The sequence below is a fragment of the Solanum pennellii genome, chromosome 12, assembly GCF_001406875.1.
Source record: "Solanum pennellii chromosome 12, SPENNV200".
Lineage (NCBI taxonomy): Eukaryota > Viridiplantae > Streptophyta > Magnoliopsida > Solanales > Solanaceae > Solanum > Solanum pennellii.
The window spans coordinates 79765379-79789571 of NC_028648.1; the positions used below are offsets into that span (position 1 = coordinate 79765379).

Here is a 24193-nt window from a genome sequence, read left to right on the forward strand (position 1 = left end):
AGAGTGATTTACACACAATTACTTCATGTTCTAAATCATCACAAGCAACCTTCAAAATCCCTTTGAGCCGTGACGCAGAGGACTTGAGGTGGACCTCTTCCTAATTGTAATGTTGATAATTTCAACTAGAAAAGATGGCCCAATGTAAGCTTGAAATTTTGAGGCCCAACTCCATGGATACCTAATTTTAGGATCACCATTTAAGTCATATTCATAGCGCGTAAAAATTTACAAATTTACTTACTTCGAAGCTACATGTGTTTGATGTTAGAGTTAGTCTTCGTCTGGTGTTTCATATGTCAAACATTTTTGCTTGAAGTTCATACACATCGGATTAATGCGTAATCATTTTGCATAATGAACTTGAAGCTGAAATGTTTGAACTTCAATAATATGAAACTTTAGATATAATATATTCTGAACTTATATTTCGAATTAGGTAAATGTGCACATGATTTTTTTTAAATGCAGCACATATTAAACAACAGCATTCAAACCATGAAATTTGTAGGACAACCTACATAATTAACCTATATACTTTTAAAACATTATTTATCTTACCACTACTTAAGAGTTCCCTACCATATATTTGAAAAAGAAACATGTGTTTTTGCTATCAATATACTAAATAGGGAGAGATATGAGCGTGATGAAGAAAGGGGGAGCGAGATTTGTTATGTATGTAAGATACATGTGAATCACACTAAATACACATTATATACATGTATCTATATGTATCTGGTGTGATTCGTATGCATCTCAGATACCAAGTATATAGGAGAGTGTCAAACAAGATGGAAGGTTTACAAGAGAGATTTGCTACATATCTCAGATTCATCAAATCCACTTAAGTAAAATGGACCAACATTTGGTCAGATTTCAAAATATTGCAAACTAAAATGTATTCAAGTAATTAGCTTCTAACTAGTGGAATTTATACAAATTTCCCAAATTGACACAATATTTTAGCCTATTATTATTGTTACAAGTTACAAGAATTAAACTAAAAGAAAAAACCTAAAGTCACCATTGAAGTTGTCTCGAATTTTCAAAAAAAACATCTTAACTTTGCGGATGTCCTATTTCCCCATTGAACAATTTAACACTGTTATAAGTATCTCACTTATCGCCCACCCTCAATTGCAAGAAAAGAGATGCAATCACGCACCAATGATTGTTTGGCACGTATTAAATTCTTTTAATTTATAATTTTTAGTTTCATTTTCATTTTCATTTTTAATTTTTCTATTTTTATTAACTTTATTTTCATTTTTCCCCTCTTTCTTCTTAAATCTTCATTACTCAAATCCTTTGTTCTTTGTTGTAAATTCTCCAAAAGTAGTAGCCCATGTCGCCTTCAATGTAGCCTCCATGATGCTTCCATGTTACAACACTACTTCCGTCACTAAAAAATCACTAAATAAAATCAATTCAACTCTCAAGTTACTAAAGCAAGATCATGGGACTCAAAAAACAAAAGGAGTTTCATAGTACTCTCTAATCAATGGAGTTCACATTTGTTTTTGTTTTTCTTAAAGAAAAAAGGATAAAAGAAGAAAAAAAAAAAGCAAGAGAAAAGTAAAAAAGTTATAAAATGGATGAAGTATGTGGATCTTCTAAGTTGAAGAAAATGAAGAAAAGGTAATTAGATTTTTGAATTTTGGTGAAGAAGATATGGGGAAGAGGTGATGTAAATTAATTAAATAATTAATAATAAAGAAATAAAATGACACCTGTCACTTTATAGCTGGTTACGACAGTGAAAAGACTGGATCACACGCCTCATTTGCGTGGTAACAACCCAGACATAAAATGGGTCAAAATGGCCCATTTACAAAAATATCACTCCCTCCGTCCCATTTTATGTGGCATCATATCCTTTTTGGTCAGTTCCAAAAAGAATGTCACGTTTCCTTATATGACAAATATTTAAAGGTGCAATTCCTCTTTTACCCTTGTTGGTCCCACATAATTTTAAAATATAATCTAATACATTTATGAGAAGAGAGAAAAGTAAGTCCACTTTTTAAGGACAATTTGGTAAACAATTCAAAATCTTCATTTATTTTTATACTCCGTACCGAGTTAAATGACGCCACATAAAATGAGACGGAGGAAGTAAATAGTCCTATGAGGTGATAGAACACTTCCAAAGTTATGGTGTCATTGATCATTCTACACAATCAAACCCACATGACACTTCCAATGGCCCAATATCTCACGCACATCTTGGAGGCCCAATAACATCACCCAATCCAAAACGTGAATTGTGTCATACTACTATAGTACTCTTTATCTATCTCAAAATATTAATCGTGTTTTTTATTTTCATGTTCCTTAACAAAATATGAATTGTGAGGGGCATTTGATTATATTTTTGCTCATAAGTAAGCTCTTCTCTACGACATATTTTGACTTTTATCCTTGACCGCCTATCGATATAAATTTCCACTTCTTCGCTCGAGACGGAACTGATCCCGTCTTAAGATATAATAATTGTAGTCTTCAAGAGCAATTCCTACAAAGAGTAAATGAAGAAAAAGAAAACTTTGTTTTGAACTTGTCATTCTTATAAATGACAAGTATTTTGAGCCCAACATTTATAATTCACTGTATATGAGCCCGGCATATACATGTATATGACGAACAAAAACTGATACGAAAGATAATGTATCGTCAAACCACTTAATCCGAACATAATTATAACCTAAACTAGCGAGATTTTACATTGTTCCCTTATTCCTTTCCCATAATTGTTTGACTCAGGACCCACCATAAATCCCTAGTCATATACAAGATCCAAATATACTGGACCATTTCAAATTGGACCATAAGTACTGCCTGGCCCATAAAACTTTGCCAGAAATAATGGAACTAATCTCAGTAGATATGTCACTAAAAAACACAATGAATTCAGAAAAATAAAAACAGAACCATTAATAATATGTATATAATATACAACATATTATATATTTCATATATAGCAAAAAAAGATGTTCTGCAATAAGATTGAATGTTTTATTTGGCATTTTCCTTAGAAAGAGACTTTTCAAGGCCTGCAGAGAGTGAGTAATTGCATTTGCATAATAAGAACCCCAATTGGATTCTCAAGATATGGTATCAAATCTTTTATCTATTGCCTCTTAGGCGGAGCCAGAATTTTCGGTAATGGGTTCAAAATCTGGAGAAATAGACACAAAAAGTAGCCGAAGGGGGTTCGACATCTATTATATATACCTAAAAAATTATTTTAACCATATAAAAATAATATAATTTTTCGCCGAAGAGAATTCGAATGAACCCCTAAAGATATGTTACCCGCACCAATTTTATTTAGAGTATATATATCTCTTGTTAAAAAATGATGTATATATACTTTCGATGTCTAAAAATGAGGCATGTTGACCCTTTTTGTTAGGAACCAAAATCATCAACTATTTTTTATTATTATTTTTAGGTACGTCTCCAAAACTATGGGTAAATGTAGTGTAAATTAGTCATAAATTAAGTCATGTCACATTTAATTTATATATCTTTGTCATTTTCATACTCATTTTGCTCAATTATTGATTTTGATATAGATCATTACTTAAAACAATTTAAAGATAATTTTAGTATGACATGATATTATTCATTTTGAATCAGGACTACATCTATAAATTTTTCTTAAAAGATCTCACGCTATTAAGAGTTTAAGTAGATAAAATAGATGAAATTGCCTGTATTTTTTCACAAGTGTAGTTCCAATCAAATACTATATACATCGACAGAAAATGGACCCTTTTCAATAAATATTTTGGCAGCCTTGAATTCAAAATGAGTTATTGCACAGTTGATGCTGACTTTTCTATAAGAAATTTTGTATAATAATTTTGGATCGCTTTAAAGTTTGTTTGATTATTTGATATAAAATTATGATATAAAGTTATGAAATATGAAATTACCGCTAAATTACATGTCCAAATATTAATTATATCTCATAATTTTATAATAATATGATATCGCATGATCAGTCGATTAAAAAATAGGAAGCAGTAGTAGGAAAGAGTAGGAATTATTTTCAAAAAGCTGGTCTACATTTGCTCATATAATTATATTCTTTTGTGTTATGTGTGGGACAATAATTTATTATCTATAAATGTAAGGAACTAAAAATAGATAACCATTTTATTATCATTTACCATAGTTGGACAATAATTTATTCTCTCTATAAATGCTAGGAACTAAAAATAGATAACTATTTTATTACCATTTTTGTCCATTGTCTAGTTCGTTCATTAGAGTTAAATGATAATAATTTTAATTAATATTTTATGATATCATCATATTTATATATAAAAAAAATATGAAATTTTCAGTACATTTTATATAATTTCTAATATTTAAATTTTTTTAATTTAACATATCAAATTAATATAATTTAATTTGACTTTATAATAAGTACAACATGATGATTAAAAGTGAATCGAGAAAATATTATTCAAGTACATTAATTAGTCTACCTACCATACATATTACCATTTCATTATATTTATTTTTTTGAGAAAAAAAAACCATTTCATTATTTTCTCAAGTACAATACCCGCTGTAATTTTTTGTATAATTAAATATTTAAACTATTAAAATGTGTGTAGTTTCTTTTAGAAAAACTAATAGATGAATATGAAATAATTTGAAATAATTATTTTTAAGAATCATAATAGGATAATTTAAGACACATTTGTAAAAATAATTATGAAGAATAATAAATTAGTATTTATTAATCTAAAATACTTTGTTAAGCAACTATCAAAGTCTACTACATCTAGCTTGCGGCAATATGTATTATGGAACATTCAAATACTCCAATAATTAGTATGAAACTTAATAAATTAATGTTTAAAATATTTCCTACTCTCAAGGTTTGGGCTATTAAATATTCATGGTATACGTTTATTTTTATTTGTCTACTTTTAATTTTACACGAATTTTATGTTATGTACAAATAATTATTTACACATTATTTCATAATGTATTGTTATATTATATGATGGTATTTTTAACCGTACTATATTATTTTAATGAATAGAATATTTAGATAGTTTATATCGATTTTATTGTTATATAATATCACACATAAACAATTTAAAAGATAAACTTACAACAAANATATACTCATGGTATACGTTTATTTTTATTTGTCTATTTTTAATTTTACACGAATTTTATGTTATGTACAAATAATTATTTACACATTATTTCATAATGTATTGTTATATTATATGATGGTATTTTTAACCGTACTATATTATTTTAATGAATAGAATATTTAGATAGTTGATATCGATTTTATTGTTATATAATATCACACATAAACAATTTAAAAGATAAACTTACAACAAACGTGAATATGGGATAGAGTTATATACTATGTTAAAAGATAAATGATGATGAAAAAATTAAGATGACGATGCGATCTCATCAAATCGATTGTTACACAGAATAGGTCTTTCTGTTGTTGCGTAGTGATAAGTTTAACGATAATTACAATAAAATACCTCAGCGAAACCTAAAATTGCATTCGCATTTGCTACACCACTTGAACCACTAATAATAGTATTATACTTGTGATTTTGAAAGAGCAATTTAAGTAAAAACTAATGCATTGTGTTCAAATTAATAATATAATATAAAACAAATAATGGATAACAGTAACAAGTAACGACTATCTGGACAAAGGTGTAGAATATAATACTATGGATAACAAGTAAAACTGAACGGAGAAAATTATTTAATTTGATATTAATATAAAGTAAAACTAAATATTCATTGACCAAAATAACCCTCTAAAGATGGCTACTTCTCTTAATTATACTACTTATCCATATCTTAGAATTGTCTTTTCTTCATATTTTTTTTTTCTTTAAGTGGTTGGAAAAATTGAATTCCATTATATTCTAACTACCAAAAAACAGTGAACAAAAGTACCAACAATGACACAACATAGAAAAATAAAAAAAAGACAAATACTGTCCCCCATATTTCCAAATAACTCCCCACCTTTCACCTTTTGTCCCTTTTTATCTATAAATATTTTTATATTGAATCTAATTGCATCCAAACAGTCTTTTTAATCTTTCTATAAACTCACTTTTACACCCTTTAAACCTTCTTCTTGGCTTTTGTGTCATTGCTTTTAAACCCTTTACTTTATCTTTTCTATACTCTCTCCGCTCCAAAATAATTGTTATTTCGAAGAAGGGCCAAAATATTTATTAGATAAGAACAAATTTGATAAATACGGATAACTTTTTCTGATATAGTAATAGAATGGAAAGATCCATTAGATAATAAACTATCGATATTAGATAGTTTTTTAAAAAAATCTCGTTGTGTCTATTGGATTAAATTTGTCTCTCCTTCCACCTATTGGTAGAAAAATGCCCTTAATTTCTTGCAATTCCAACTTCCACGTAAATCAGTGGCCGATTATCAATGATAAAATCAAAATTTTCATTAAAACATTCAAAATATGGATAAAATAAATTTAGATTATAGCTAAAGAGATTCAATATTTACCATATATATAATTAATTCTAATTTCTACGAAGGGTCGGATAAACCTCTGACGGCACCCTAACTTCACAATGCAGACACTAGGATCTTCCCTTTGGGTTCGGAACTTGCCTTAAAAGTAGAATTCAATAATTTTTATTCAAATTTTATATTTATATTAAAAGATTATTTTGATATTCTAAATCTCGTTAAGTAAAAATAGTTAGTGATTTAAAATTCAATAATAACAATATATTCAGTTTCAATTTAATCGCATAAGTGGAGTTAGAAGAGAATATAATATACGCAAAAATTAACTCTTCCTTTGTGAAGTAGGTAAATTATTCTAGATATACGCTCGACTCAAAAAAAAAATCATTTTCAAAACAGGTTTGTTCATGATATTTTCAATATTTTTGAAATGACATTTATATATTTGTGAACTACATAAAAAATACTATAATTCACCAGTAATTGATAATTTAAAATATTTAAAAAATTTACGTAGAACTTACGGTAAAAATAGACTTATTTGAATTTCGAATTTTGAAATTGGAAATGCCACATAAAATGCCTCTAGATAATGAAGTAGTACAAAGAAGAATTTGACATAAAATTATTTTCAACTCTGTTCATAAACATTTTGATTTCCTCCTAATAAAATGTCAGCAACTAATTCATAGACAAATTTTGAGAATCCATTGATTGATTTTAAAGGGTACTGGAAGCTGCATTGTCTACTCGAGAGTCGAGTCTCGCCATGTAAGGGCAAAAAGCTCTCTTTATCATCTCGTGCAAGATGCAACATCATTTTTCCTTCTCGTGTGTTCTAGTCTTCTTTGATGATGGCTCGGGAGAAGAAGAAACGGATGCAGCCACCGCCCACGAGTCATTGGAGCTATCTGAGCTGAATGACACATCCATAACTCCTATGGGACTTCCTGGCAATGCACCAAATTTGTGTTTGTTTGAGTTGAAATCAACGTTGGAAGCCACCTCCTGCACTAGCTTACAACAATCTGTCACATTGTCCTGTTTCACACGATTCGATTCCCATCAGAACAGAATTTAAACGAATTCCCTTCACCACGATTGCATCATAAAGATTGCAGTCGCAATGAGTCTCGCCTGACACTAGGAAAGTTTTGAGATTTCAATTGAGTTTCAGCAAAAACTCTCCCCCGAGCCCCTCGGCTCTCAACCCAAACCATGCCAACAAGTCCAAATGGTAATGTTGACTTATCCAATGACTCAAAAACACAAACCGAAGCATAGATACCAACACAAGGGGGTTTGTTTTCACATTGATCCTCGAACACGGAGTTCTACCAAACTGATAACTCATTATTGGATATGATCCACTACTACCAACTAGTACAACAACAAATATATCTAATGTAATCCAATACTAACAACATCAATGACATAGTCAGTGTAATTCCACAAGTAGTGTCTGGGAGTGGTAACGTGTACACAAACCTTAACCCTACCTTGAAAGGTAGAGAGATTGCTTCTGTTTGACCCTCAAATGGCGTACTACAAGCTAGTACAACAAATTCAGGAAAGATTTAACTAAAGTTGAGACATGAAGTGATAAATATACTAACCTTAACTACTCCAAGAATGCCGAAAAGTTGTTCTTGATATTCTTGTCCAATGCAAGGCTCTAGCTTATCAATAACATGTAACATTGTAGCAGCAGCCATAGCAGAAGGAAGATAACACATAAATCTACAATCTGCTAGTTATAAAAAATTAACCAGTTAGCAAATTAATCTTAGCTTTATCAAGATCTATTCATAAATTCCGATTGATAATTACCGGTAATCGTGGACAAAAGCACCCTCTCACATCTCCTTAGAAGTTCAAAGCAAATGTGGTCATTTAATCCAAGCCTTCTTGAGAAATAATCAAGAAATGAAAATGGGGTTACTGGATTCATCTTCCACTTTAGTGTAGAAAGTACCAATATCTCCATTCTCTGAATTGTTTTTGGCTCAAACAAGTATCTTGATTCCTCCACCTAAACAAAAAAACCAAGAAAACACCCAAATCAATAACCCCAACATTGAAATTGTTAGTAAAGTTAAGATTTTTCTAAGACCATCGAGCGTTCTGGTGGGATGGATAAGTCCGCTCCACCTAATATCCCAAGTTATTAGCCCCAACATTGAAATTGTTACATAAATAAAATCATCGAGGGTTCTGGTAAGATGGATAAGATCCCTCCGCTCTTATTCATTGAACTCGAGTTGGGGTCCTAGGAATGAAGGAACATTTCCCTTTTAAATTGTCTTACATGCTAATCCAAATTAGTTAGACTCACAAAGTGAACACCATACATCCAAGTGATTTCACTTTTTAACGACTGTTAGGCCTCGCGAATCTAAATTAGTCGAACTAGACCCACAAAGCGAGCACCAAACACCAAGTCATTTCACTTTTTAATGATTTTAGACCTCACGAATCTTAATTAGTCGGACCATACACAGAAAGGACACACAAAGCAAGCACCAAACACTAAGTCATTTCACTTTTTAATGATTATAGACCTCACGAATCTGAATTAGTCAGACTAGACCCACAAAGCAAGCACCCAAACACCAAGTCATTTCACTTTTAAACGATTTTACAGATACGAATCTAAATTAGTCAGACCCACAAGCTAAAGCAAGTACCAAACATCATCAACAACAATAACAATAACATATTTCAGTGTACGCAAACCTAACCACTACCAGATATCGAATGATAAAAAAGAGAAGATTTTGGTAAGCACATACTTGGAGATCTAGAAGTAAAGGCACTTGGGTCTCTTCAATTTTTGCAGCTAAAGAAAGACAAGTCACAGCAGCAAGTTGGTTCATCCATGGCTGCTTCTCATCATCATGATTTTGTGACTGTAAGCTAAAAAGAAACCTATCAAGGTAGTTTACAGCAAGAATTGCAGTTTGAGCAGAGAAATTATGATAATCAACAGCTTCAAGAATCCATTCAATTGCTTCATTTCTAAATACAGACAAAAATGGGTTGTTTATTACAACATTATACATTTGATTTTCTTCTTCTTTAGACAACAAAGACTCTAATTCCTCTTTTTCCCATATCAAATCTTGATTTAACAAAGAGACTGATTTGGGTTTTACTTCAAACACTTGAAAGGTCTCATCTTTACAATACAAAGAATCTAATACAAATGCCATCTTCTTCTGCTTCTTCTGTGAAGAAGAGGGATGTTTGGGGTTTTCATTTACTTCATTTTTTTTCCTTTTTTTGGTTGAAGAAGAAGCTAATGGAAGATGAATAGGCTCATTTCAGCCATTTTTTTCTGTGTTTTTTGTAGAGTTAGGGAAGAGGGCGGAGTGAGATATAGTAGGGAAAATGTTTGTGTTTATATCATGGGACTTGTGAGGGCATTTTATGGCACTATGTGGGCCCTCTTCGGATCCTGCTAATATGGGATGTTTTTAAACGAAAAAAATATATTCATAATATTTTTAAGGTGGAATGGTTTGATAGACCCTCGTATTTGAATCGATTTGTATTTTGAACTCTTTTACTTACTCCATTGTCATCTGGACCCCTAAACTAAATAAAACACAATATTTGAAACCCTTTTCTCATCATTTGTGTGTGCGTGTATTACACTCAATTTACACATGAAATTCCACGTCATTTTTTAATGACACGTCAATAATATTATTATTTTTTAATGACACATCAGAAATTAAATATTTAAAATAAATAATATTTTTTGTAAAAAGTAAAATTCTTTTTCTCTCTCTATACTCATTTTTCCATATTCCCACTTAATCTTCTTCCTCCCCGCCCTCTTCTTCCTCCCCATCCTCTACCCTTCACCCAAAAAATAAAAATCACCACCTGCCCCTATTCATTTTCTTTTCTTCTCTTTTCTTACGGACAAAACACATATTCTTTTGTATAACCCGCCGGCAACATGAAATTTCGATCATAGATTTCATCTTCCTCCTCCATCAATGCCGCCACCGACCACCCTGTTCCTCCGCCAAAAGGGGTGTTTTTCGATCATAGTCTCTTTTTGTTCCATTAAGCTTGTCTTCACACAAAAAAAAAAGTTTCTTCCATTTAACTTGTCTTCTACCAAAAAAAAAGTGACATTGAGAATGAGAGTCTTGAAAAGAAAATCTTGAATTTTAAATTAATCTTTCTTTGTTTCCTTTTATTTTCCTTACTTTGTAGGCCTTTTGTAGTTGAAGTTTTACTCTTTAATGGTGATATTTGGGAAATCAAAATGATTTTTTTTTAAAAAATAAAATCTGGGTCTACTAATGGAGTGAGGGTGACTGAAAAAAGAGGAGTTGAGGCAAAGATGGAGTGGTGGATAGTTGAAGCCCGAAATAGGGTTGGTGCGAATATGGAGTTGGGGATGGCTAAAAAGGGGTTTAGGGCAGATATGGAGTGAGGGATGGCTGAAAAGGGGGATTGAAGTAGCAGGTTGGCTGATAAGGAAGGTCGGGGCGGTGATAAGGGTGGGGGTGGGGGATGAATGAAGAAGATGAGGTGAGGGGAAGAAGAAATTTTTTTTTAAAAAAATATATTTTTTTATATTTTTTAAAATTAAATATGTTCTTCACTTGCCTTTGGGTGTGTGTGTTACACTTTCTCGCCAACTCATTCATTTTAATGCCATATAAGCATGGTCAATGGTCAGAAGGGTTTGAAATATTGTGTTTTAATGAGTTGAAGGGTCCAATTGACAAATGGTTAAGTAGAACAGTTCATAATACAAATGCATACAAGTATAGGGATTCATCAGATCGTTTCGCTTATTCTTAAGTTTGATGTGATTTATTAGTTTCATTTTCAAACAATTGACAATCTTAAAAGAACACATTTCTACTTGACTAACTGAAGTTAAATGCATCCTCAATCTTGTGAAATGCATTCCTAAATTTTTGTCAAGTTTTAGGACTATTTTCAACACTTCTCTCGATATTTTATCGAGAGTTCAATATTTCTATAAGAGTTTGAGACCACTTGTAATGTTATGTGGAAGACCATAATTGTCTCTAAGTTTAGTTAGTTTGAGACCACTTGCATGAATATTGGGTGAAAATTGAAAAGAAATAATAAAAAACGATTATACGCATTACTTATTATAAATTATATATGTTTTTAATAAGGACGATAAGTATTAGAATCGAAGAGAGTAATATTTATTTTGGGAACTTTCGCATATGGCCACTCAAAATAGTTTAGTTACGATTCGTAGCTATAGTTTGTTAATTATGATTCGTATCTACATGTTATAGGGAGGAGAGTGACGAGAGAGACTGAGAGAGGGAGGAGAGAGGCCAGCGAGAGAGGGCACAGAGTGGAGAGAGGCGAGTTGTACATGTAAATTTGTCAAATTGTATATGTATACCTGTCAAATAATTGTATATATGTAACTAATATACATATGTATTTGTATATCTGACGAGCGAGATTGAGGGAGGGAGGAGAGAAGCGAGCGAGGGCAGAGAGTGGGGAGAGATGAACTATATATGTATATCCAACAGATAATTGTATATATCTAACTGATATACATATGTATTTGTATATCTGGCGAGATACTGGAGAGAAGGAGAGAGGTGAGTGAAGGCTGAGAGTGGGGAGAGGCAACTATATATGTATATCCAACAGATAATTGTATATAAATATAATTGATATACATATGTATTTGTATATATGGCGAGATATTGGGAGAGGGAGGAGAGAGGCGAGCCAGGGCAGAGCGTGAGGAGAGGCAACTATATATGTATATTCGACAGAGAATTGTATATATATAACCGATATACATATGTATTTATATATCTGTTGAGATATTGGGAGAGGGAGGAGAGGCAGGAGAGAGACGAGCGACATTGGGCGAGAGGGGAGAGAGCTTAGCGAGAAATGTCAGAGAGTGTAGAAAGACTAATTGTATTTGTATATGTTATGTATAAAAGAGGACAAATGAGTAATTAAGCCTAAATATAAGTTGTGAGTTATAATTAATTCAAATTATATCTATATTAGCTAATTAACTAGTATATGTTTGTCTTTGCACGTAATTTTTCCTTTATTATTATATCTATATTAGCTAATTAACTAGTATATGTTTGTCTTTGCACGTAATTTTTCCTTTATCTTTTTAATATATCATAATTGAGATATTTATGCTTTTTTTTAAAAAAAAATATTTACTTTATTTATGTGTTATAATGTGTGTTTTTATTTTTTATATTATTATTTTTTTCTTTAAGAAAAATGGAGGTAGAAAATGGGAAGGAAAAAGGAGAAAGGAGAGGATTATAAGTGGGGTAATCGAACCCTTATTGAAATGAAAGTTCAGTAATTAATTAATGAGCTATTAAGATTTTTCTATGTTTATGTATTAGAAAATTCGCATTTTTTTAATATTTATTTTATTTAATTTGATATAAATATTAAAAAGAGAAACTTTCACATATATCAAATAAAAAATTTATATTTGTATGTTATAACAAAGTTTGCATAATTGCGCTCCATAGCAAACATAGAAACTGTATAATTCGCTATATATACAGTTGAAGCAAATTGTATAAAACGAAGTGTATAAAACAAGAAAGATAAAGACACTTGGGCAGAGAACTGCATAAAAATGAAGTGTATAAAATGAATTGTATTATTATAAGTGTATAGAACGATTATATACAATTTGAATTTGTATAAAATGAGAAAGAGAGAAAGACAAAAGAGACTTGACAAGGAATATACAATTGAATTGAATTGTATAAAACGAGAAAGAGAGAAATAAGATACAATTTGAAAATTGTATAAAACGAGAAAGAGAAAAAACAAAGAAACTGGACACGCGAGTATTTTTATTGTATAATTATAAGTATATAGGACGAAAATATATGTACTTGCATGTGTATATACAATTTTCTCATGCTTTATACAAACAGAAACACAATTTATACATTTCGCTTCTGTTTGTATAAGTGAGAAAGGCGAGGGTGGCGAGCGAGATTTGGGAAAGTGGCGAGCGAGATCTGGAAGAGGGGAGAGAGGGGAACAAAAATGTATGTATTTATATAATTTTCTCTGCTTTATACAATTAGAAACAATTTTTATACACTTGTGTTTATATAAAAAGTGAGGAAGCGAGCGAGAGATTGAAGAAGAGTGGCGAGCGAGATATTTGGAAGAGAGGCGTCTGACAATTTTTTGCAAACGTTTGCTATAGAGCACAATTAAATCAAACCCTAGCTACTTTATTTATTTTAAGTTATTAATTTGCTATTATATATAATTTCTCTATTAAAAATGCATTAAAAGTGTGTTGAAGAAAAATATTTTCTACTCATAAAAAGTACATTGTAAATTTTTTTGACTAATCTAAAATATCTGCCAAATTCTCACATTCTTGACTTCTTTATACTATATAAGTTACATAAGTAATTTATAAAGGAGAAAAAGGGTTAAAGTAATTGTTTTTTTAAAAAATATTTTCAAAACACTTTATACTATGGTGGAATAGTCATATATACCTTCGAATCTTTTCTTTTATAAAAAATAAAATATTTATTGATTAAAGCGTGATAAGCCATAAATAAAAAGAAAAAATAGAGAAGAAAAGAAGAAAAAGAAATAGAAACATCCAAAAGTTGCACTGCATGCCTAACATTTGTAGCCTTCGAAGAATCTCTCTAACCATCATTATTATTTTCGTCGTTAAATTACTCGTAGCATTATAGTTTATTACAAATTTAAAATTTTAAATCATTATAGTTTATTATATTCGAGATTGGATATTTACATATTCTGACTTGTTACTAAATTTTACATAGTTCGTAATGTAAAATACGCATATTATTTGTATCTCTCTGATATCTATCGTTCTCTATATAGAAAATATACTTATAGAGTTCTTAATTGACAATTTGATATACAAAGTCTTTTGACAGTGAAAAAATTCTATTAAATGAGGATAATATATTTTCTATCACAATATTTTTCATTTTCAAAATTTAAAATCGTACCTCTTGTTCAACCATTTATCATAACCCTTAATGGTACACTGTTTAAAATTGATAGACATGACTACCAAATCAATATAATCTGTTTACATCAAATAAGTTCATTAAATAAGGTAATACGTCTTTCAAAAAGTTTTTATTCAAAACTCAAACTTAAGACATGACTAGAATTCGGAGTCGAATTGTGATCTTTTGAAAAGTCATTCTAGCACATTTTTTCTTTGTATATAATATATTTAATTTAGAGTCAAACAGACATGATAATAACTAAATGAATATGTTGGGAGCTAGCTCCCATTGTGCTATCATAAGTTGCTTTCTTTCTATTCTTTTCTTGACCTTTGGCTTTTGAGCTTCCACCCTTTAGAGGCTCAATCTCCAATGAGAATAAATAAAAATAATAGTTAATAAAGGATCAAAGATATAATCGACTTTGAAATTTTATTTGGCCATATAATCTAAATTTTGTATTTTTATTTATAGATATGGAAATCCTGTTATTTGTGAAAATTATCAAAATTTGAATCATTATTTGAAATCGCATGTTCAGAACGATACTATAGTCAAATATGACTTTTTTTAAAATCTTAGATTAACTCCTTTAATTACTTGCTTTACATGATTTTAATTTTTGTTTTATGTTTTAATTCCTCCCAAAAACATATGTATGGGAAGAAGAGAAAATAGTACTACAAGGACTTCCAATATCTTCATTCATATAATATATTAACTTTTCAAGAAAAATTATTTGATTAGGTACGAAGCTTAAGAAAAATAAATAGAATAAGTGATTTTGAAACTTATGATCGATCATAAATATGCATGTCATTATACTTGTACGTCTATAAGACTTCTGAAATTGTGACGTTTTGATAGACGGCGGTATGAGGCAAAACTGACAAGTTCTTAGGTTGACAAGTTTCTGAAGATGATGCACACGTAAGACTTTACACAAAATATGACACCAGAATGGGAGATAAACAGAAAAAGTTCTATAAATTGTGACTCAAGTTCATACGATAGACATGTTTTGGAGGGCCAAATAGACCAAAAACAAATAATACGTATCATAAACTTGATTCGCGAAGAATAAAGGCAGTCACTAAAGAGCAATTTTTCAAGTTTGCCAGGTTCAGTCAATCTTAATTATTAAGAAACTATAGGCTCAGAGTCCTCATAATTTCAAGTTTAAAATATGCATGATGGTAATCATAGAGTCCACTATAGTAACAACTTTTGGAAAATAAAAGTCCACAAAAGAACAAAACTATAACATGAGTTTGGTGCATTAATTCTAGGTTCATAGTCAAGGTAATTAAGTAAAAGGCATATTAGCTTTTGAAAATTTAAATGTATCTAACCCTTCGGGGTGGCCCAGTGGTTTGAGCTTGGAACTTTTATGTTAGAGGTTTTAAGTTCAAAATCCTTTGCCACCGAAAGTCGCACCAGGCTTGCCTAGTACGGATTTACCTCTCCTATGTGGTTTGCGAGCTATTGCATAGGAGCAAGGTATTACACTGTGCACACCCAAAAAGGATAGCAGCTGCGGATTTCCCTTGTCGTAAAAAAAAAATGTAAATGTATCAATACAAAGCACAAGTGAGCATGAGTTTGTTGGCTATCATGACTATCCACTACCACTTTGTATGATTTGATCTCATAAGATCATAGATTGACATTTATAGATAAATAAATAAACAAGTATACTACCGGGGAGTGGTGGAGTCAGATATGTTACTTTATAAAAATATAAAGAAGTAAATACACGAAGAAGTCAACAAAGAGATTCAATATCTACTCCCTCCGTCCATAATTAATTGTCATGATTTCATTTTTTTAGAATCAAACTATAAAAACTTTGACCAATATTTTACGATGTATATTTTCTTCATATTGATATGCAAAAAAATTGCAATTTATAGTACTTTCGTATAGTTTTTGAATATCTATTTTTTTAAAAAAATATTAAATTAACGTAATCTAATTTAACTTTAAAAACTTAATCAAATTTAACTTTCGAAAAACGAAACATGACAAATGAAAATGAACAGAGGCAGTATATATAAACACAACAAGAACAAGAATAAAATAGGGTGATAACCAAAACATAATAAACAACAACTACAAAAATACGACCTGTACATCATATTGACCACTTTTATATAATGTAATTTTCGAGAAAGAGTTCGAATAAAACCTCTTGTGGCCCCTAACTCCGCCATTGCCATCGAATCGTTCAAAAAGTAAATTATGGATAATTTCAAAAATAATTTTTTTAAATTCTGTTAGTGCATAAAACTTAAACTCTTTATTTACACCAGCGCTATTTATTTTCCCCCCTTTAAGTATCTTTATTTATCAACAATCCTTATATATTTATTTCAGTCCTTTTCTTGCTTCCCACTAAATAAACAAATATGATATGTTACTACATTGACTAAAAGTACTGTCACAGGTCTATTTAATTTTGGCTTTAATTTTCAACACACAAACATTCATTATTAGAGAAAGCCCAAAGCAAAACTCAACCACCACATTTAGTTTCAATGATGATCTTACTAGTGATTTCCTTCGTAAGTTCAGAGTTATCCGATATCTGTATTGGTGAAAATAACAAATACCCTAAGGATAGTCATGGCACCCCCGAGTTATATAGTACTCGATATTGGTGACACCGTGAGAGCTAGCAAAATACCTAGTAGAATAGTTAAAGCAGGTGCAAGCTAGCCCAAACTCCACCGTCATTAAAGAAAAAATTATATAAGGAGACAATACATACCCTCAAACTATTGCACAACTATAACAACAGATGATGACTAGAAAAATAATATTGGTGACTTCAACACAATAAGTCCCCTAATGAGGATGTTTTTACCAAAAATAAATTGTAACAACTGTGTTAACATACTTTAGGTTAAAAAAGAAAAAAGAAATACCATACTGAGACTATGGTAAATGTTGAAATGAAATTCTGGAACTGATGGATCAATCTAAAATTTGAAAATAAGCGAAAACTATGACAGATTATATAGTATATGGATGAATTGTGTGCTCGACGATCATGGAGCTCCAGGTGCAGCACGGCGTGCTGAAAACTTCTAATCTTTCTTCTTCCCTTTCGGAGGTGTTGGCTTTTGGTATATGATAATTTGACTCAAGATGGTACCGTTCATCAGTACACCGATCACAGATCCCAAGGCAACTGTAAGTAAATCAAGGGAACTCGGAGAGTTAAAAGGGCTGGACTGGTAAAATTACAATGAGTACATAAGGATAGATGTAAATTAAGCTGAAATTACGCAAGATGATAGAAACAAATTTGCGGTAGATAACTCTGGACAGTTCATACTGAATTAGAAACTATAGACATCCTTTCTAATGCAGAAAATTTTCGCCAAAGAAGAGTATCGTTTAGGCACCTGTCGAGCAGGGATGAAAATCGGCCTTATTTTGAATGTTCATGGTCTATATCAAATATGAACATCATTTATAGATAGTCCTACTAAGAAATTGAATGATGGCAAACTATAAAGAATAGAAACGTTGACGCTGGGGTCCAAGGTAGGGATGGTAGTTATTTGTAGTAGGTAAAATCGACATCCTAGATGGTGAAACGACAATAGTAGCTTGTAAGCCAAGAAGGAGGGGATGCTATGAGTCATCTCTGTAAGAGGGAACTAAAAAGGGAACGCCNATGAATAGAAACGTTGACGGTGGGGTCCAAGGTAGGGATGGTAGTTATTTGTAGTAGGTAAAATCGACATCCTAGATGGTGAAACGACAATAGTAGCTTGTAAGCCAAGAAGGAGGGGATGCTATGAGTCATCTCTGTAAGAGGGAACTAAAAAGGGAACGCCCCATCGTTCTCGTAAAATTTAAAGATGTTTTAACTGGGAAAAATGAGCTAATCACATACTCCGACACAGAGGGTAACATAACTCCCACGAAACCAGAAAGTATTCTAATCATTACCCACATTTGACAAAATTAGGTTAGGACAAAGAATGAGTCGGCTTATAAGCTTGAAACAACTAAGGTACCGATCCTTACGAATTTCGGGAGTCTGAAAGATCATATAAAGGTACAGATCAAACAAAGTAAGAGAGTTTACCACTCATGGGAGCTTTTTCCTGGAGGCTGGTAAAAACTCTAACTGCAACATATAAAGGTAAAGGATATGAGAACTCCATTTCGGTATCAGAAAATCCGCAGGCTGAAGTTAATAGACAGAGTTAACTTACCCATGGAACCGGCAAAGTTCATAAAGAAGGTCAAAAAGCTCAGTTCACCAGTACTTTTGCCCTGCTCAAATAAAGGCAATAGAAAAAGGTATAAAATAAAGTGGAAACAAGGAAAGCAAGTGAACATTATAGATGAAACCACAAAACAATCTCAGAAAGAAGTTAAAGGAGGACTGATTTCATACATATAACCAGCCATAATAGGTAAACGAATTCATTATTCAGAACATAGTAAATAAACCAGGAAACTTCAAACATATACCCACAGCACCATGAAAATGAGAATCATCTGGCGTAAATGTGTACCTTAAAGTTCTTCCATATCTGCGGAATCCTTGCACAAAGAAAGATTGCATGTTGGGAAGCCTGAAGAAACATAATTTAGTTAAAAAGACTGTTAGATCGGATATGTTAGAATCAATTGGTTTTGTAGCCTTTGCAGATTTATTTTAGTTATATGTCTTTTGACAAGAGATCTGTTTTTACTGATAAGGGTATGAAATAACACAATCGGTCTTTGGAGGGTTCATTTTCTTCAATTCAATGTGTAAAGGACTAATTCATCCATTGACTCGATATACTATACAATATTAGAAGCCATCGGATGGAAAAAAGGCATAAAATCCGCCTAAACTATGATCATGTTTTCAACAACACACTTATTCTTTACGGATTCTAATACCACCTAAAGTGTCATGGCCAATTTTTTGTTAAGTGGTGTAATACATTCACTTGACTCGATATACTATCCAATATTAGAACATTCCTCGTTTATTCACTATTCTCTACTGGTGACTATTCTGATCCATTGTGCCTACTAGTCTGCCTTAGAGTCACCAGCACTAGTAGATCAATATTCCAGAGACTGTTACGATCATTTTTAAAATTATTTCTGTTAAGTCTCAATCACTTCTCTAATTTCTCATAATTTTCAGACAAGCATGAGCAATGATAAAGTGTTCAATTGGACTCCCTTAAATAAAAAGAAATGTAAATCTTTTGCAATACTTTATCCCACAAAACAAACAGATATAGTAAAACATATCAAAGTTTAAGGCTATAACTTACATATAAGGCCTCGAAAAGAACGGGATCAATTTGACCTGCCAAAACAGTTGGGGCTACAGCACAATATCTGTTTACCAAATAAGGAGGAACTGCAGATTTTAATTTCATCGAAGGAACGACACCAATAAACACGATTTCTCTAAAATAAATGGCTCGATTATATTTTTGTGCATGTGCATGGACATATCTATCATGAAAGATGGCACACGTTGGAATTAGGATACAATAAGCCTTTCATCCATGTCTTCATTCCCAAAGGTTGAGAAAAATAGTAGATAATTGCAACCAAAATTATAGCTGCAACACGAAAAAAGCACAATATATTAGAGAAACAGATCCAGCCACATGAAAGTATGAAAATGAGATTTTAAATTGCCACCGACTGAAACTTTTATCGCCCCCTTTCCCTAGACACTTCACTTGAATATCTATGTATGTAAAATATGTGAACGAAAATCGCAATAGAAGCATTAACCAAAGCCTCTGGCAGAGCTGCTTGAAGTTAATGCACCATGCCACCATCTGCTCAATGATGCAGGTTTGAGAAGCTACATAGCCCTTGTTTCTCAAGATATATAGCAAAAGGAACAGTTAATGTATTATTGGAATGTCAAATGTACCTTGGATCAAAAGAAAAAGGTACTCGCCAAAAGCTGAAAACGGTAACCCTTTGTGAAGACAATATGCCAAAGCAATGGTGTAACCGATTAGTTCGAGTTCGAAGGCCACAACACTAAGCCCTCTAACACTTTTGTGTTGCAAAATTTTAAGTATCTGCAAGAGGAACAGAAACAATAAGGAACGCACTTGTTCAATTACATATTTCTGTGAATCATTAGCAAGAAGTTAAGGACAAGAAACTAATTGACATCCTAATAGATGTCAACACTACAGCGAATGAATCAATCAAATAAATGCATACACAAGGCAAATTACGGGTTATCTAAACCTAGAAATTTTTTAAAACTCACCCAAAAGTTACGAGTTATAGTCAATGGCATAAACAAATTAATATAACCATTGACAACCTAAAACTCCTCTTGCCAGCACCCATCCAAAGTACCAAAAAACAAAAAGGAAAAGAGAAAGAGACATTCATAAAAAGAAACCAATTAATGAAATGTCAGACCTCTTAGGAGTGCAAAAGGGGTCGCTGAGAAGTACTTTTACCATATGCGGAACAAGTCATAGAATCTTAAATTCTAGAGACAGATCATTTAATAATGGAATGAGATGAACTTAGAGCGAACGACACAGAAGATTCATAATTTTTCTGGATAGAGATGTAGTTGATTCATTAATTTGATGAACAGGCTAAGAGATGCAATTGAGCAGAACGACCAACGTACATGATTGTAGGAGTTTAAACACAGGTTATTAACACAGAGCATTCACGAAACATCCACAACTTTTCTGGATCTCACATTCAATAATCTTTCACAATAGGACTCAATAAAATTAAAACGATAGATTCTTGAAGGGCTTAAGGTAAATAACCTAAGGAAGTTTAATCAACGGATTATAACATGACTATAAAAGTTTATCAACTATCTGGTTATCAAGCCAGAGTAACTAAGAAACACCCATTATTTAACTGGATCCACAATTGAGATATTTTAACACTACCGTCACACAACACTCATAATACATAAAGACTGGACTTTTGAAGGGCTTAAGGAAAATAACCTTTAGGAAGTTCAACCAAAGCACTATCACATGAAAGTAAAAGTTTATATGTTTGGTTATAAAACAACATACCTAGTGTGATCCCTTAAGTGGGGTTGGGTAGGGTAGATGTACACAAACCTTACCCCTACCTTTGTGGGGGTAGACGCAGGATTGTAAGAACAAACGACAGCAACATAGCAAGATACAGACAAACGAAGCAACAAATAGAAATACACATTGAAGAATATTTGGTTTAAAACACAGAGTGATAATAAACACCCATTACTTAACTTGGATCCCAAAATTGAGCTAATTCAATACTATCAACACAATAAGACTTAATTAACACATAAAAACCTCAAGCTTTACCGGGCGTAGCAAAGATAGCCTTTGGAAGTCTAACCAATGCACTATAACATGAAAGTAAAAGTTCATATATTTGATCATCAATCCAGAAAATATTCAAGATAGACCAGTAACTTAACTGGNAGCACAATAAGACTTAATTAACACATAAAAACCTCAAGCTTTACCGGGCGTAGCAAAGATAGCCTTTGGAAGTCTAACCAATGCACTATAACATGAAAGTAAAAGTTCATATATTTGATCATCAATCCAGAAAATATTCAAGATAGACCAGTAACTTAACTGGATCCCAAATAGAGCTAATTCAATACTATCACCCCAATAAGACTCAATTAACACATAAAGACTCGAGTTTTACCGGGATTAACGAAAATAGCCTTTGGAAGTCTAACCAATTCACTATAACATGAAAGTAAAAGTTCATATCTTTGATTATCAACCCAGAGTAATTAAGAAACACTCATTACTTAACTGGATCCAATTTTTGAGCTAATTCAATACTACTATAACAACAACACTCCATTAATACATAAAGATTCCATTTTTACAGGGCTAAACAAGAAATTACCTGAGAAAGTTTAACCAAAGGACTATAACATGAAAGTAAAAATTTATATATCTAATTTAAAGCCCATAGTATTTAAGAAACCCATTACTCAACTGGATCCAAAACTGAGCTAATTCAATACTACCATCACAACAACACTCAACTAATACATAAAGACTCCTTTTTTTATATATATATATTAACCCTTGTGTCATGATCAACTTATGCGCACTTCAACTAATTACATGTGATACCTTCCATCTCACAACAAGAAGCAACATGTACAAGATAACTCTGTCCACCACGGCTATGACAGGATGAAGAAATCCCCCAGTATTGTTAACCAAAGGACTATTACATGAAAGTAAAAATTTATATATTTAATGAAAACCCATAGTAATAAAGAAACACCCTTTACTTAACTGGATCCAAAAATTGAGCTAATTCAATACAACCATCACAACAACACTCAATTAATACATAAAAAAGACTCAATTTTTAACATGGATTAAGGGAAATAACCTGAGGAAGTTTAACAGTGGTGGAGGCAGCAACAATTGCATAACCAAGAAGCTTTGAAATTAAGGGAAGCAAACAATCTTTTTCTGGGAATTGACCATTACTTAGAGATCCAAGTGCACAACCAAAGTCCATTCCAAGAAACTTCAATTCCACCATTATTTTTTCTTTTTGATCTAATCAACAACTCTTCTGGTTTGTGCCCTATTACAAAAAATCAGATAATGATTTGAAGTTTTTTTTTTTTTTTGGACAAATCTATATGGTATTTCTGGGATTTAATCCTTAAAAGGTAACAATTTTCAAGAAGAAAGAATTGTAAATGAAGGTTATAGTTAGTTGGCAGCCTTCTAGGTTGGGGCAATTTGTGGTTCCCACAATTTTATTTTATTTTATTCGTCTGTTTCATAAGTGTTTTCTTTTAAGGATTAATTACCTGAATATACAACTTAAGTTTACATATTCTCCATATTTCCCTTATTTTTTTAAAAAATACTAAAATCTCTATTTTTTAATAAATCTAATCTAACAGATACATTATTAAATTAGAATCCTAATAAATCCTAACCAATTAAATCTTATCCCTAATTTTACTCTTTATTTTCCCCAAATAAAGAACCCATTTACACCACTCCCAAAATTAATGCATCAATTTCTCAACTGTTCATCTTCTCAATTTTGAAAATCAAAATTTTTGCTCTCCATCCCTTCGTCTGATCTGTCCGCCATTTTTGTCTACTCTGTCAGCCTTTGAAAATCAAAATTGTGCTCTCCGTCCGTCCGCCTTCGTCTAATCTGTCCGCTATTTTTGTTTACTCTGTCCGCCTTTGAAAATCAAAATCGCCAATTTCGTCTACTCTGTCCGCCATTTTCGTCCAATATTCTTGAAAGGTATTGTGTTCTTCTTCGATTCTCTCTTTTCATTCTTCTATTTTTCTAATATTTCATGGATCTGTCATTTAGTATTGGGATTACTCAAATAATCACTTCAAACTCTAAACAAATCTATATTTTTGAAGATCCGAAATTGGTTGAAAACAAGTCTAAGAGCTTGCATAATCTTCTAACAATGAATAAACAAAGTTCGAAGAAGCATAAAACACAAAAAGAGGCACATGCAAAGACACCCAAGAAGAGGGGTAGAAAGCTTGCAATGGCCATATCCAGACCTCCACTGCCATCGGTACGTATTTCGATTTTATTTTTTTTTTGTAATTTTTTTT

General features: G+C 31.7%; 2 protein-coding genes across 3 annotated transcripts; both read right to left on the reverse strand.

Annotated features, from left to right (window-relative positions):
• Window positions 1–7049: 7049 nt before the first annotated feature.
• LOC107007341 (cyclin-D3-3-like) lies at window positions 7050–9932 on the reverse strand. Of its 2 annotated transcripts, none has more exons than XM_015205928.2 (4): window positions 9318–9932; window positions 8356–8557; window positions 8142–8272; window positions 7050–7533 (listed from the first exon to the last, which is right to left on the reverse strand). In XM_015205928.2, exons 1-4 carry the CDS (start codon window positions 9735–9737, stop codon window positions 7342–7344), a joined length of 945 nt encoding a protein of 314 aa, XP_015061414.1. In that variant the 5' UTR covers window positions 9738–9932; the 3' UTR covers window positions 7050–7341. The 2 variants fall into 2 exon arrangements, with proteins under 2 accessions (XP_015061414.1, XP_015061413.1); XM_015205927.2 differs by having other exon boundaries at window positions 7079–7566; window positions 9318–9897.
• A 7442-nt stretch (window positions 9933–17374) lies between these two features.
• Window positions 17375–23337, reverse strand: LOC107007342 (mannose-P-dolichol utilization defect 1 protein homolog 2). The gene is made up of 8 exons (XM_015205929.2): window positions 22974–23337; window positions 20491–20644; window positions 20095–20167; window positions 19871–19937; window positions 19109–19168; window positions 18803–18863; window positions 18673–18714; window positions 17375–17763 (listed from the first exon to the last, which is right to left on the reverse strand). Exons 1-8 carry the CDS (start codon window positions 23127–23129, stop codon window positions 17660–17662), a joined length of 717 nt encoding a protein of 238 aa, XP_015061415.1. The 5' UTR covers window positions 23130–23337; the 3' UTR covers window positions 17375–17659.
• Between the last annotated feature and the right edge of the window lie 856 nt (window positions 23338–24193).

What these genes read in the sequence shown, in the direction of transcription:
- LOC107007341 (XM_015205927.2), bottom strand. Translation starts at nt 9,737, where the DNA reads ATGGCATTTGTATTAGATTCTTTGTATTGTAAAGATGAGACCTTTCAA. An exon ending in CTTTACTTCTAGATCTCCAA is followed by an intron (nt 8,558 to 9,317) that starts GTATGTGCTTAC and finishes TTTTTTGTTTAG; the next exon opens with GTGGAGGAATCAAGATACTT. An exon ending in GCTTTTGTCCACGATTACCG is followed by an intron (nt 8,273 to 8,355) that starts GTAATTATCAAT and finishes TATAACTAGCAG; the next exon opens with ATTGTAGATTTATGTGTTAT.
- LOC107007342 (XM_015205929.2), bottom strand. Translation starts at nt 23,129, where the DNA reads ATGGTGGAATTGAAGTTTCTTGGAATGGACTTTGGTTGTGCACTTGGA. An exon ending in CCACTGTTAAACTTCCTCAG is followed by an intron (nt 20,645 to 22,973) that starts GTTATTTCCCTT and finishes TTCCTCTTGCAG; the next exon opens with ATACTTAAAATTTTGCAACA. An exon ending in AGATATGGAAGAACTTTAAG is followed by an intron (nt 18,864 to 19,108) that starts GTACACATTTAC and finishes TTATTTGAGCAG; the next exon opens with GGCAAAAGTACTGGTGAACT.